The sequence below is a fragment of the Scyliorhinus torazame genome, chromosome 22, assembly GCF_047496885.1.
Source record: "Scyliorhinus torazame isolate Kashiwa2021f chromosome 22, sScyTor2.1, whole genome shotgun sequence".
NCBI lineage: Eukaryota > Metazoa > Chordata > Chondrichthyes > Carcharhiniformes > Scyliorhinidae > Scyliorhinus > Scyliorhinus torazame.
Window position 1 is genome coordinate 45872354 of NC_092728.1, and position 15318 is coordinate 45887671.

General features: G+C 52.8%; 1 protein-coding gene across 3 annotated transcripts in view; it reads left to right on the forward strand.

The window, feature by feature from the left end:
- The window catches only part of LOC140399054 (uncharacterized), a 447829-nt gene that overhangs the window by 387407 nt on the left and 45104 nt on the right, over nucleotides 1-15318 (forward strand). For all 3 annotated transcript variants that reach the window (XM_072488143.1, XM_072488146.1, XM_072488144.1), the window contains exon 4: nucleotides 720-797. In XM_072488143.1, coding sequence (XP_072344244.1) covers nucleotides 720-797 — 78 coding nt within the window. The remainder of the gene's footprint in view (nucleotides 1-719; nucleotides 798-15318) is intronic.

Genomic DNA, 15318 nt, shown 5'->3' on the forward strand with positions numbered 1-15318 from the left:
GAATGACAGAAAATGATTAAAAGGCTCATCAGGATAAAGAAATTAGAGCATAAGAGGAAGCTAGCTAGAAATGTAAAAATAGACAAACACTGGTAAAGAAGGAACTGAACTTGGCGAAGGCTGAAGACCTGATCACTTTGAAGTTTTCAAGTGTTACTCCCCCAATTAAGGTTGAAATACTCTCATTCATTCCTTTAGTGACCATTGGCTGCTTCAATAATAAAGTGAATCTTGACTGTACCAAGTAATGTGATATTGAATGGATCGAATAATCTGTAATCCCACAGCAAGTGACCTGCGGTATTCTCCATCATCTGCAGTGTGTGTGTGGGCAGATGATTTGTGTTCTCCATTCCAAGGTGATGTGACCTGTCTGCTTGTCAGCTGTGTACAGCTGTGTCCAGATGTTCCTTTTCTTTGCGCATGCTTTCAGATCTCTTGCTTTATTCAGCAAGACTCAAGTTGTGTCAAAAACAGAAAATCCTGAACAAACTCAGCAGGTCTCACAGCATCTGCGGAGAGAGAAGGGGGCTGACGTTTCGAGTCTGGGTGACCGTTTCTCAAAGCTCTTTGTCTTTGTCATCCACACGGGAAACAAAACTTCCTTCTCTCTCCGCAGATGCTGTCAGACCTGCTGAGTTTGTCCAGTATTTTCTGGGTTTGTTTCAGTTTCCAGCATCTGCAGTAATTTGCTTTTATCCCAAATTATATCATTTCAGGCAAAGATCCAGTGGACGCCTGGTATGAAGAAATTAAAGACTATGATTACAACAATCCAGGATTTGCTGCCGCAACTGGTAAGTGTCTTTATCTTGTAACCTCCTTCGGTTGACAGCCTCAGTGCGTCCATTCACACCCCATCCCTGTAGATAGCTGAATAGTTCATCTGCTCTCACCGCTCCCTGTGATCCACACTTTATACCATGTGGTGTCATTTCATATCCCAAAGCTGACCTGTTCCTAACTCCCATTTCATCCTTCGCCTCACCTGGCACTTTAACTGAAAGGTTTTCCTCTTCTTGTCAGGTGTCTGTAATGTTCTTTGATTGGGCTGATGTGAACAAAGAACATTAGACTTTGTTTTATAAACAAAGCTATTTATTACTAACACTACATTAACAAATAACTAAAATGTCTAAGATGAATACAGTTGGAAAAAAAAATGTTTTTTAAAAAATATTTTTATTAAGGTTTTTTAACAACACAATTTTTTCCCCTTACAAGCAATAACCCCCCCTGTAACAAAATAACACAAATTCTCCCTGAGCAAGATATATACATGGCAAGATGGTATATTTACATAGCTTTATACACTGGCTCTTGGCCGCGCGTACCGTTTTCCCCCACCCTCCATGCTATCTCCCGCTCGTCCATCCCCTCAAACAGTCTCTCGTTCCCCCCCACCCACCCCCAGGGTTGCTGCTGCTGCTGATCGACTACCTTCTAACGCTCCGCGAGATATTCTAGGAATGGTTGCCACCGCCTGTAAAACCCATGTGCTACCCTCTCAAAGCAAACTTGATTCTCTCCAATTTTATGAACCCCACCATGTCGTTAATCCAGGCCTCCAGGCTGGGGGGCTTCGCCTCCTTCCACATTAGCAAGACCCTTCGCCGGGCTACTAGAGACGCAAAGGCCAGAATTCCGGCCTCTTTCGCCTCCTGCACTCCCGGCTCATCCACTACTCCAAATATTGCTAGCCCCCAGCTTGGCTTGACCCGGACTTTCACCACCTTGGATATTACTCCCGCCACTCCTCTCCAGAACCCCTCCAATGCCGGGCATGACCAAAACATATGGGCATGATTTGCCGGGCTCCCTGAATATCTTTCACATCTATCCTCTACCCCAAAGAACCTACTCAGCCTCGCCCTCATCAAATGCGCTCTGTGAACCACCTTAAATTGTATCAGACTGAGCCTGGCACATGAGGAGGAGGTATTAACCCTACCCAGGGCGTCGGCCCATAGCCCTTCCTCAATCTCCTCCCCCAGCTCCTCCTCCCATTTACCTTTCAGTTCTTCTACTAGCGCTTCCCCCTCTTCTTTCATCTCTTGGTATATTTCCGACACCTTGCCCTCCCCGACCCATACCCCCGAGATCATCCTATCTTGAACTTCTTGTGCCGGGAGCAACGGAAATTCCCTTGCCTGTCGCCTCACAAAAGCCCTCACCTGCATATATCTAAATGCATTTCCCGGGGGTAACTCAAATTTCTCCTCCAGTGCCCCTAGGCTCGCAAATGTCCCATCAATGAACAGGTCCCCCATTCTTCTTATCCCCGCCCGATGCCAGCCTTGGAACCCCCTCCGTCCATCTTCCCCGGGACAAACCGGTGGTTACCCCTGATCGGGGACCACACCGATGCTCCCATTGCACCCCTGTGTCTTCTCCACTGGCCCCAGATCTTTAGTGTTGCCGCCACCACCGGGCTTGTGGTGTATTTTGTCAGCGAGAGCGGCAGCGGTGCCGTTACCAACGCCCCCAGGCTCGTTCCTTTGCAGGACGCCATCTCCATCCTCTTCCATGCCGCCCCCTCTCCCTCCATAACCCACTTACGGATCATCGCCACATTTGCTGCCCAGTAGTAACTCTCTAGGTTTGGCAAAGCCAACCCTCCTCGGTCCCTGTTGCGTTCCAAGAACCCTCTCCTAACCCTCGGGGTCTTATTTGCCCACACATACCCCATAATACTCCTACCTACTCTCTTGAAAAAGCCCTTGGTGATCACGATGGGGAGGCACTGAAACACGAACAAAAACCTCGGAAGGACCACCATTTTGACCGACTGCACCCGACCCGCCAGCGAGAGCGGGAGCATGTCCCATCTTTTAAAATCCTCCTCCATTTGCTCCACCACCCTCGTCAAATTCAGTTTATGTAGGGCCCCCCAACTTCTGTCTATCTGGATCCCCAGATACCGAAAACTCCTCTCCGCCCTCCTCAGCGGTAGGTCCCCTATCCCTCTTTCTTGGCCCCCTGCCTGTAATACAAAAAGCTCACTCTTCTCTACATTAAGCTTGTAGCCCGAGAACTCTCCAAACTCCTTCAGAGTCTGCATGACCTCCACCATCCCCTCCATTGAGTCCGCCACGTATAGCAGCAGGTCATCCGCATATAGCGATACCCGATGCTCCTCTCCCCTGCGGACTATCCCCCTCCATTTCTGAGACTCCCTAAGTGATATGGCCAAGGGTTCGATCGCCAATGCAAACAACAGGGGGGATAGGGGGCACCCCTGTCTCGTCCCTCGGTACAGCCGAAAGTACTCCGACCTCCGCCGGTTTGTCACTACGCTCGCCACCGGGGCGCTGTAAAGGAGCTTAACCCACCTAATAAACCCTCCCCCGAACCCAAACCTGCGCAATACCTCCCAGAGGTACTCCCACTCTACTCAGTCAAAGGCTTTTTCCGCGTCCATAGCTGCCACTATCTCCGCCCCTCCCTCCTCCGATGTCATCATTATCACATTTAAGAGCCGCCGCACATTGGTATTTAACTGCCTGCCCTTTACGAATCCCGTTTGGTCCTTGTGAATCACCCCCGGGACACAGTCCTCTATCCTAGTGGCCAGTACCTTTGCCAATAGCTTAGCATCCACATTGAGGAGCGAAATCGGCCTGTACGATCCACATTGCAGTGGATCCTTGTCTCGCTTTAGAATCAGGGAGATTGTCGCCTCCGTCATTGTCTGGGGCAGGGTTCCCTCCTCTCTTGCCTCGTTGAAGGTCCTCACTAGTAGCGGGGCCAGCAGGTCCACATATTTTCTATAGAATTCCACCGGGAACCCGTCCGGCCCCGGGGCCTTCCCCGCCTGCATGCTCCCCAAACCCTTACTCAACTCCTCCAGCCCAATTGGTGCCCCCAAACCAACCGCCTCCTGCTCCTCCACCTTCGGGAACCCCAGCTGATCCAGGAATCGCCTCATCCCCCCTTCCCCCCTGGGGGCTGGGATCTGTACAGCTCTTCATAGAAGTCCTTAAATACCTTATTTATTTTCGTTGCACTTCGAACCGTGGCTCCCCTTCCATCTTTGATTCCCCCTATTTCCCTCGCTGCCGCCCTCTTAAGGAGCTGGTGCGCCAGCATCCGACTAGCCTTTTCCCCGTACTCGTATGTCGCCCCTTGCGCCTTCCTCCACTGTGCCTCCGCCTTGCCCGTGGTCAGCAGGTCAAACTCCGTCTGGAGCCGTCGCCTTTCCCCAAGTAATATTTCCTCTGGGGCCTCTGCGTATCTCCTGTCCACCCGCAAGATCTCCCCCACTAGCCTCTCCCTTTCCATTCCCTCTATCTTCTCCCTATGAGCCCTGATGGAGATCAGCTCTCCCCTGATCACCGCCTTCAACGCCTCCCATACCACCCCCACTCGCACCTCCCCGTTGTCGTTGGCCTCCAAGTACCTTTCAATACACCCCCTCACCTTCCCACACACCACCTCATCGGCCAGCAATCCCACATCCAGCCGCCACAGCGGGCGTTGGTCCCTCTCCTCTCCCAGCTCCAGTTCCGCCCAGTGCGGGGCATGGTCTGAAACGGCTATGGCCGAATACTCCGTTCCCCCCCCACTCTCGGGATGAGCGCCCTGCCCAGAACAAAGAAATCTATCCGGGAGTAAGCCTTATGCACGTGGGAGAAAAAAGAAAATTCCCTGGCCTGCGGTCTTGCAAACCTCCATGGGTCCACTCCACCCATCTGATCCATAAACCCCCTAAGTACCTTGGCCGCCGCCGGCCTCCTTCCCGTCCTTGATCTGGAGCGGTCCAGTGCTGGGTCCAGCACCGTATTGAAGTCCCCTCCCATTATTAGTCCTCCTACCTCCAGGTCCGGAATGCGTCCCAACATGCGCTTCATGAATCCAGCATCATCCCAGTTCGGGGCGTATACATTTACCAACACCACCACGTCCCTTGCAACCTACCACTCACCATCACATATCTCCCTCCATTATCCGCTACGATAGTCTTGGCCTCAAATGACACATGCTTTCCCACCAGAATTGCCACCCCTTTATTTTTTGCGTCCAATCCCGAGTGAAATACCTGTCCTATATATCCCTTTCTTAACCTGACCTGGTCCGCCACCTTCAGGTGTGTCTCTTGGAGCATTGCCACATCTGCCTTCAGTCCCTTCAAGTGCGTGAACACTCGAGCCCGCTTCACCAGCCCATTCAGGCCCCTCACGTTCCACGTTATCAGCCGGATTGGAGGGACTCTCTTCTCCCCCCCCCCCCCCCCCCCCCCCCCCCCCCCCCCCCCCTGCTGACTAGCCATCTCCTTTTCTGGGCCAGTCCCTTGTCCGCGTCTCCCTCACTCTCCAGTCCCCCAGCTGGGGGACCCCCGCCCCAGCCACCTCTTCTGTGTCCCGTCTCTTTCGGCCAGTGCAGCAGCAACCCTTCCCCCCCTCCCTCCTCTCTTTCCCCCCCCCCCTCCCGCTAGATCCCCGTCGAGCTTTTTTGCTCCCCCCATATCCCTCCCGTAAGTCAGCTGACACCTGCTGACCCCGGCTTCCCCCGCCATCCCTTTAACCCCCCCGTGTGGGAATCTCCCAATCAATGTACATTCCTTTGTTCCCCTTCCCGCCTTTTTTTTTTTGCCACACGCTGGAAAGACAACCCCGCGCTTCCCAAAGCCTGCCCCGCCCCCCATGGCGCAGCTCCTGTCATGGCCTTGTCCCTCTCCCCCAGCCCATATATCCTTTCCTGCGCGTGGTTGACCCCCCCTATGTACAACAACCATCATACTTCACCCCTCAAACACCCCCCTCCCACACAAACCCTCAATTAGAGTCCAATTTTTCAGCTAGTATAAAGGTCCACGCCTCTTCGGGCGTTTCGAGGTAGTGGTGTTGGCCATTATGTGTAACCCACAGTCGCGCTGGCTGCAGCATTCCAAATTTCACTCCTTTCCGGTGCAGTACCGCTTTGGCCTGGTTGAAACCCGCTCTCCGCTTAGCGACCTCCGCGCTCCAGTCCGGGTATATTCTGATCTCCGCATTGTCCCACTTGCTGCTCCTTTCCTTCTTGGCCCATTTCAGGACCCTCTCTCTGTCCGTAAACCGGTGAAATCTCACCACCATCGCCCTTGGCGGCTCTTTTGCATTGGGCTTCCTCGCTAGCACTCGGTGCGCCCCATCCAGCTCCAGCAATCTCGAAGGGGGCCTCCACACCCATCAGCGCCCCGATCATTGTGCCCACATATGCCGCGGCATCGGCCCCCTCCATTCCTTCTGGGAGACCCAGGATCCTCAAGTTGTTTCTCCTTGATCTGTTCTCCAGGTCTTCGAGTCTTCCTGCCCACATCCTGTGCAGCGCCTCGTGCCGCTCCACTCTCTCCGCCAGGCCCACGAGCTCGTCGTCGTTCTCACTCACTTTTTCCTGGATCTCCTGAATCTTCACCTCTTGGGCTTTCTGGGTTGCTCCAAGTTTTTCCACCATTGCCAGTATAGGCGCCACCATCTCCTTACGCAGCTCCTCGAAGCAGCACTTGATGAACTCTTTCATCTCTCTGTCCGTGGGCGCCGCCATTTTGTTTTTTCTTCTTTCTTCTCCCGCTGCTCCAGGGCCGCTTTCCTTGCCGTTTCACTGCGGGTCCGGTCCATGCAGGTCTGTATGGGACTTCCTCCGTCCTTCCCCACGGGTTGTTTTTTTTTTACAGGTCCGTTGGGGCTCCGTTAGCGGGCCCAAAAGTCCGTTTCTGCGGGAGCTGCCGACTCGCGCGGCTTAGCTCCGCATTGCCGCGACCCGGAAGTCCACAGTTGGAAATAAATGTCTAACCCTAACTTACACTGAGATACATGAACCTGGGACCCTGGCGCTGTAAAGCCACAGTGCTAGCCACTTGTGCTATCATGCTGCCTCGGAAAACATATAACTTATAATACACATGCAGATCATAGATCATAGAATTTACAGTGTTGATGAACTACTCATATTACATACAGATGATAGTCTATCTATCATCACAGTGTCAAGGACTGCCAACTCCAATGTCATTTCGAGATCAACGTTCCCCTCGATACTACTTCTTCTGCTTCACTTTCATGCAACTCGCCCCTCGTTCCAATCCCCCACAATGTGGTGCTTTCAGCATCCACTCTGACCTTCCCCTCTTTAAGCCTGTAAGATCAAAACCTCAACTATGGCCTCAGCTTCATCCCCTTATGCCCCCAGCTGAATGAATATCAGGATTTGAACACTTGTAAGTCCTTCGCTCCTTGCTGCGACATGCAGCTAATACTTTGACCAGGAGTCTTTGCCCTGCAAAGACCGTTTCTCCCATCTTCAGAATTCTCCTGCCCCAGACGCGTTCCTTTTGGTCTCTTGCCCTCTCTCAATCTTTGCACTGGGAAATTCCAGCGTGACTGTAGCCCTGCTACCCTCATTCCAGCCTACCTCTGCCTGAACTTGCAGCACTTCACTCTCACAAATACAACCTTGATGTTGTCATTAAAGCCATGATGTGGAGATGCCGGCGTTGGACTGGGGTGAGCACAGTAAGAAGTCTTACAACACCAGGTTAAAGTCCAACAGGTTTGTTTCAAATCACTAGCTTTCGGAGCACTGCTCCTTTCTCAGGTGAATGCCGGGCCAGAGAATCGCCGGGCCGAGTGCGAATCGTGCAACGCCACCCCGACACCGGTCCACCAATTTTCCGGTGTGCCCATTCCGGAAGCATACTTGTCCCTGCCCGTCTGCCCCACCGACCACCCAAAACGCCCACCAACTGCCGAAGCCTCTGGCCGTGCAGCTGAAGGCTATAGCCTCCAGGGAATTGGCAATCGTGGTTAAGTGAGCACTTCACACATCCCAGGTGGATTCACGTGAGTGAGGGGGCCATGTAGCATGTGGTATCATTGCCTAGCATCCGAAACAGACTGAGATGCCTGGACACTGTGCCTGAACTCTGCGGGAGGCAACACAACACACGCAGCAGCCAACATCCGAACACCCAGGGGTTGGGACACAGCTCCGGGAGACATGTCCACGGCTGGAGGGTGGGTGAGTGCCATGAGGAGGGGGCCAGCTCCTGGTCCAGTTGATGTTGTGAGCGGGTGTCCAGGCTAGAGGGCCTGGGGCCTGATGAGGGGGGCCGGATGTGCATGGTCAGGGCATCCCGGTAGAGGAGTGGGGTGAATCAGTGGGGGAATGGAGGGTCTCGGGGTGGGAGCCACCGCTGTTTGTCAGTCTAACTCTCTCTTCAATTCCTTACAGACATTGAACGCAATGGCAGGGATGTTGGACACACAGGTGCCCTAATGGTGCTGGCGCTACACGATGTGGCCAGATGCCGAAGGCGGTGGCAGCAGCAGCGCCTGCAGATGCTCGAGGCGGTTGCCCATGTGCCAGACCCTGCCCCACACCCTGAGGACCCGACCTCCCATCAGACTAGGAGCGACCCAGAGAGAAGGTCCAAGGTGTACAGGCGTCGCTGCTCTTTTGAACAAATTATGGACAGCGCGTGCCGCAGGAGGCTCCGCCTCAACAAAGAGACGGTGCGACACCTGCGCCATTTGCCTGCGGACTTGGCACCACTTGGAGGAGGAGGATACCCGTTCCCGGTGACGTCAAGGTCACTGCAGCCCTGAACATTTACGGCACGGGATCATTCCAGGGTTGGAACGGGAACTTGTGTGGTATCTCACAGGCCACAGCCCACAGAGGCATCCGGCAGGTCACGAATGCCCTGTTTGCCCGGGCGGAAGACTACATCATCTTTGACATGGACCAAGCCCAGCAAGATGCCCGGGCAGCAGGATTCTCCGCCATCGTCGGGATGCCCCAGGTCCTGGGGGTTAAAAGATGCCACGCGTGTCGCCCTGCGTTCAACTGGCAATCTGGGAGTGCCCTATGTTAACAGAAAGGGGTTCCACTCCCTCAACACACAGCTCGTGTGCAGCCACCAAATGAAGATCATGCACTTATGTGCCCACTTCCCTGGGGGGGTGCACGACAGCTACATCCTGGGGCAGTCTGTCATCCCTGACCTCTTCAATGAGCACCCCAGGATGTGCCGCTGGCTCTTGGGGCATAAGGGGTGTCCGCTGAGGACCTGGCTAATGACGGCAGTACGGAGGCCGGAGACTGAAGCGGAGACACGGTATACCGAGACCCATGGGGCCACCCGGACTATCATTGAGCGGTGCATCGGACTCCTCAAGATGCCGTTCGGATGGCTCGCTCATTCCAATGGTGCGCTCCAATACACTGCCCGGAGGGTCGCCCGCTTTGTGGTGGTCTGCTGCGTCCTCCACACCTGGCACAGGGCGACGAGCTGGAGGTTAGTGACGAGGAACATGTGGCTACCTCTGAGGAAGAGGGGGACAAGGAGGATGAGGATGATGAGGAAGAACCGGACTAACGGGCTGGAGGACGAGACTGGGGAGAAACCTGAGGCCCAGCCAGAGGCTGCAGGACAGGCAGCAGCGGTGAGGGTCCGGCAAGCCCAGAGGGCCAAGGAGGCCCTCATACACGCCCACTTCCCCTAGGACGTGGCCTGGTCAGTCTTCGCCATCACTTCCATTTCCCACCCTCCCAGGGTATGTGTCACATCATCCCAGGATGCTGGGACTGTGTTGGCACTGTCAGTGGGTCACTGTCCAGGACAGGGTGTGATTTTAACCCGCAGAGAGCTGAGTGACAGTGCTCCTCAGTCTATGCCATAGTCTGACCCCTGCCTGTCGGCTGAGTGCTTGCTCACACCCATCACCTGCATGCGATGATGCATTGTGAAGAAAGTGACAGAGGCATCCTACTGGTTGTACACAACGGTGTTTAATGTTCCACGAGGTCCCCGATGGTGCTGCCTCCCCATCCCCCAATCCACACCCCTCAACCCTCTACGACCCCCCTCGCCGGTTGCCCTCAATGATCCTCAACATGCCCGGCTCTCCTAGCTCTACGACTACATCTTGGCGTCTCCCCAGGATGCACATCTGAGATAGAGGCAGCCAGCTGCTTATCTCATCCCATGGCATTTGATGCCCCTGGCGGGCGAACTCTGTGGGCTCTGGAGCCGGAGGGCCCCGGCTCCCCTGTCGACAGCTCATGCACAGCTGTGCCGCCCTGTGCTGTGTACTGACCCTGCGACGTGGCCTCATCAGGGGGTGGAAGGGGATGGGCTCCGGGTTGGCACTCAGCGCCCCTCCTTCTGGTCGATGCCCAAAGTGGATCCCAGGGTCCTGGGATCCACCTTGGGACGATGGGGCAGCTGTTTCAATCCAAGGCTGCCCCTGCATCATCTGGCTCTGCCAGCCCTGGCGGTTCCCCGTGGTCCTCAACATAGTGTCGACACCCTCGCCGATGCTCCTCCGTGTCCGGGCCAAGCTCTGCAGTGCCTCGGCAATGCCCACCTGCGACTGGGACAAGCTCTGCAGCGCCTCAGCCATGCCCATCTGAGAGTGGGACATGTCCAGCAGAACCTCATCAAGGTCAGCCTGGTACTGGGTGACATCCTCCAGCGAGGCAGACATTCTGCCGAGACACTCAGCCATGGCCGCCACCGATTACATGATGCCTTTGACACCTTCACTCATGGTGCCGACATCATGCACCAGGCTCTCTACTGCGGGCGCCACCCCAGCAGTGCTGTCTTAGGTGCCACGCATTGACGGCACCATCTCCTACAGCCATAGCCTCTGGGACTCCTCCAATCCGCTATGGATCTGCTGGAGTGGAGTGTCACTGACATCTCCCTCTGAATGTCCCAACCGCTCCTTATCGTTTCCGGGTAACCCTGTTCCATAGGCTCAGCATCTAGCTGGGACCCAGCTGGGTCCTGGGATCCAGCAGCCCTCCGACTGCTGTCTCGCCTGGGGGTTCCTGCCTCCACCTGATGTGCATCAGCAGCTGTGTGGCGCTCACCAGATTGTGCCCCAGAAGCCTGTCCACTAACATGTCCCACCGAGGTGCGTATATCTGCACTGGTGGAAGGTGGGGATCACAGATGTGATGCGACTATAACGGTTGCATCCTCTGAGCTCTCCTCCGAGATACTCCCCTCAGAGTCAGGAGAGGGTGCCGCCCATGATGGGCCAGGAGAATAGACATGTGGTCAGTGGGAGGGATGGGTCCATCAGTAAGGCAATCACTACTCGTGTTTGACAGGTCCTCCGGTGGTTCCTCACCTCTGAGGCGTCCGCCAGCCTCCGTGTGGGTGCCCGCCCAGACCATAAAACATAGGAGCACAGTTAGGCCACTCGGCCCATCGAGTCTGCTTCGCCATTGAATCATGGCTGATATTTTTCTCACCCCACTCACCTGCCTTCTCCCCATAACCCCAGGCCCCCTTATTAATCAAGAACCTATCTATATCTGTCTTAAAGACACTCAGTGATTTGTCCTCCACAGCCTTCTGCGGCAAAGAATTCCACAGATTCACCACCCTCTGGCTGAAGAAATTCTTCCTCATCTCTTTTAACGGATCGTCCCTTTAATCTGAGATTGTGTCCTCTGGTTCTAGTTTTTCCTACAAGGGTAAACAACCTTTCCACGTCCACTCTATTATGGGTCAGGGTTTAGAGAATCCCAAAAATGTGTCATGGAGTTCATCTGACCCACAACTTTTAATAGATTGTGGTATGGGGAACACACGGCTCACTCTACAGGTGTGGTACAGCAGAAATAGACCAGTATTTTGTAAAACAAAACAATGTTTATTCTATGAACTCAAGTTAACCTTTTTAAAACAAACAATGAATGTCTTAGCAACCATTAATTCAAAGATAACCCCCAAAGAATACAACACTAAGTAACCTGTATGCTGTCCTTTTACACCCAAAAGACTTAACAAACCTTTAAACAGAAGCACATCAGGGTTTACATTCAATACTGAAAACATTTATATTTCTGAATTCACCAAATGATCAAGAGATAGTCCTTCATGGCAGAGAGCTCAACAATACAGCTGCTTTGGCTGACTTCAGCTGCAACACACTGAAAAACGAAACTAAAAAGACAGAGACACACCCAAGCTTTTCTCAAAGTGAAACTAAAAAGCAGAACCTGAGCTCAGCTCCACCCACACTCTGACATCACTGCAGTAACATGAGCAGCTAACCATTTCTTAAAGCGACATTCTCATGACACTATCCAGGCCTCACAGTATCCTGTAAGTTTCAATAAGATGCCCCCTCATCCTTCTAAACTCCAACAAGTACAGACCCAGAATCCTTAACCGTTCCTCATGCGACAAGCTCTTCATTCCAAGGATCATTCTTGTGAACCTCTGGACTCTTTCCAAGGCCAGCACGTACTTCCTTTGATACGGGGCCCAAAACTGCTCACAATAGTCCAAATGGGGTCTGACCAGAGCCTTGTACAGCCTCAGAAGCCCATCCCTGGTATTGCATTCTTGTCCTCTTGACATGAATGCTAGCATTGGATTTGTCTTCTTAACTGCTGACTGAACCTGCACGTTAACCTTAAGAGACTTTGTAAACCAGGGCTGGATTCTCCAAAAATGGGACTATGTTCCCACGCTGGCATTTCACTCCTGACTTTCCTTGAAAAAGTCAATAATGATTCTCCTACCTGAGGGGGCTAGCAGGGCCCCAGAGAGCTGCTCACAGCTCTGGCTCCAGAAACGGCCCCCGCACGTCAGGTCGGGAGTCCGCGCAAGCGCACTGCAGCCGCCGCCCCGTGCAACATGGCAGACCCGGACCGCGGAGCAACCTCGAAAAGGTAGGGCCCACCGAGATGGCGCGCGCCCGCGGATCCGAGGCGCCCAATCGCCTCCCCGGCCCCCTTGAGGACCCCCCCCCCCCCCCCGTGCTCGATCCCCCCACCCCGCACCAGGGCTGCTGCGGACTGAGTCTGCAGCTGCCACCAGATGTTACCGACAGGCAAAACATGGTTAGAACCACGACGTCAGGAACTCGGGCAGTTTTGCCCGGAGAATCATTGGGGGGGCGCCAGCCACGATCACCGCGTAAAAATGGATTCTCCGTCACCCCGCCAAACGCGATTTTGCCGCGGGGCTGCAGAGAATCCAGCCCAAGGACTCCCAAGTCCCTTTGTGCTTCTGATTTCCTAAGCATTTCCCCATTTAGAAAATAGTCTATGCCTCCAATCCTCCTTCCAAAGTGCATAACCTCACACTTTTACACATTGTCTTTCATCTGCCACTTCATTGCCCACTCTCCTAGCCTGTCTAAAAACTTCTGCATCCCCCCTGCTTCCTCAATACTACTGTCCGTCTACAGATTGTTGTATCATCTGCAAACTTGGCATCAGTGCCTTCAGTTCCTTCTTCCAGATCATTAATGTATGTTGTGAAAATTTGTGGTCCCAGCACATTCACCTGGGGCACACCGCTAGTCACCAGCTGCCAACCTGAAATAGACCCCTTTATCCCCACTCTCCCTTCTGCCAGTCAGCCAATCCTATATCCATGCCAGGATCTTACTCTTAACACCATAAGCTCTTAACTTATTTAACAGTCTCTTATGTGGCACCTTGTCAAAGGCCTTTTAGAAACCTAAATAAATCATGTCCACTGGCTCTCCTTTGTCTAACTTCCTTGTTACCTCCTCAAAGAACTCTTAACAGATTTAGACATAGAATTTACAGTGCAGAAGGAGGCCATTCTGCCCATCGAGCCCGCACCGGCCCTTGGAAAGAGCACCCCACCCAAGCCCACAGCTCCGCCCCATACCCACAACCATACCCAACCCCTTTGGACACTAAGGATAATTTAGCATGGACAATCCACCTAACCTGTATGTCTTTGGACTGTGGGAGGAAACCGGAGCTCCCGGAGGAAACCCACGCACACACGAGGAGAACGTGCAGACGCCGCACAGACAGTGACCCAAGCCAGGAATCGAACCTGGAGCTGTGAATCAACAATGCTAACCACTGTGCTACCGTGCCGCCCACTAATTTATTTCAAATCACTAGCTTTCTGGTGAATCTAAGGAAGGAACTGTGCTCTGAAAGCTAGTGATTCGAAACAAACTTTAACCTGGTGTTGTCAGGCCTCTTACTGTGTCCACCCCAGCCCAACGCTGGCATCTCCACATCATATCTAATAGATTTGTCAGACATGACCTCCCTTTAACAAAGCTGTGCTGACTCAGTCCTATTTTATCATGCACTTCCAAGTACTCTGCGATCTCATCTTTAATAAAGGACTCTAAAATCTTACCAATGACCAAAGTCAGGCTAACCGGCCTATAATTTCCTGTCTTCTGCCTCCCTCCCTTCTTAAACAACAGTTTTACATTAGCCACTTTCCAGTCCTCTGGGACCTTTCCTGCCTCCAGTGATTCCTGAAAGATCATCACCAATCTCCGCAGCTATCTCCTTCAGAACACTGGGGTGTAGTCCATCCAATCCAGGTGATTTATCCACCTTCAGACCTTTCAGTTTCCCCAGAACCTTCTCCTTAGTAATGGCCACTGCACTCACCTCTGTCCCCTGTTTCACCTGGAGCTCTGGCATCCCACTGGTGTCTTCCACCGTGAAGACTGATGCAAAGTAACGATTCAGTTCATCTGCCATTTCTTTCTTTCCTATTATTATTTCTTCAGCCATATTTTCCAGTGGTCCAGTGTCTATTTTTTGCCTCTCTTATCTTTTATATATTGAAAAAATCTCTTCCTATCTTCTTTCATATTACTAGTTAGCTTGCTCTCATATTTCATCTTCTCTCCCCTTATTGCTTTTTTAGTTGTCCTCTGCTCACTTTTAAAGGCTTCCCAATCCTCTGGCTTCCCACTAATACGCGCCACTTTGTATGCTTTTTCCATAGCCTTTATAATAAGAACATAAGAACTAGGAACAGGAGTAGGCCATCTGGCCCCTCGAGCCTGCTCCGCCATTCAATGAGATTATGGCTGATCTTTGTGGACTCAGCTCCACTCTCCGGCCCGTACACCATATCCCCGAATCCCTTTATTCTTTAGAAAGGTATCTATCTTTTTCTTAAAAACGTTTAAAGAAGGAGCATCAACTGCTTCACTGGGCAAGGAATTCCAGAGATTCACAACCCTTTGGGTGAAGAAGTTCCTCCTAAACTCGGTCCTAAATCTACTTCCCCTTATTTTGAGGCTATGCCCCCTAGTTCTGCTTTCCTCGACCAGTGGAAACAACCTGCCCACATCTATCCTATCTATTCCCTTCATAATTTTATATGTTTCAATAAGATCCCCCCCGCATCCTTCTAAACTCCAATGAGTACAGTCCCAGTCTACTCAACCTCTCGTCATAATCTAATCCCCTCAACTCTGGGATCAACCTAGTGAATCTCCTCTGCACTCCCTCCAGTGCCAATATGTCCTTTCTCAGGTAAGGAGACCAAAACTGAACACAATACTCCAGATG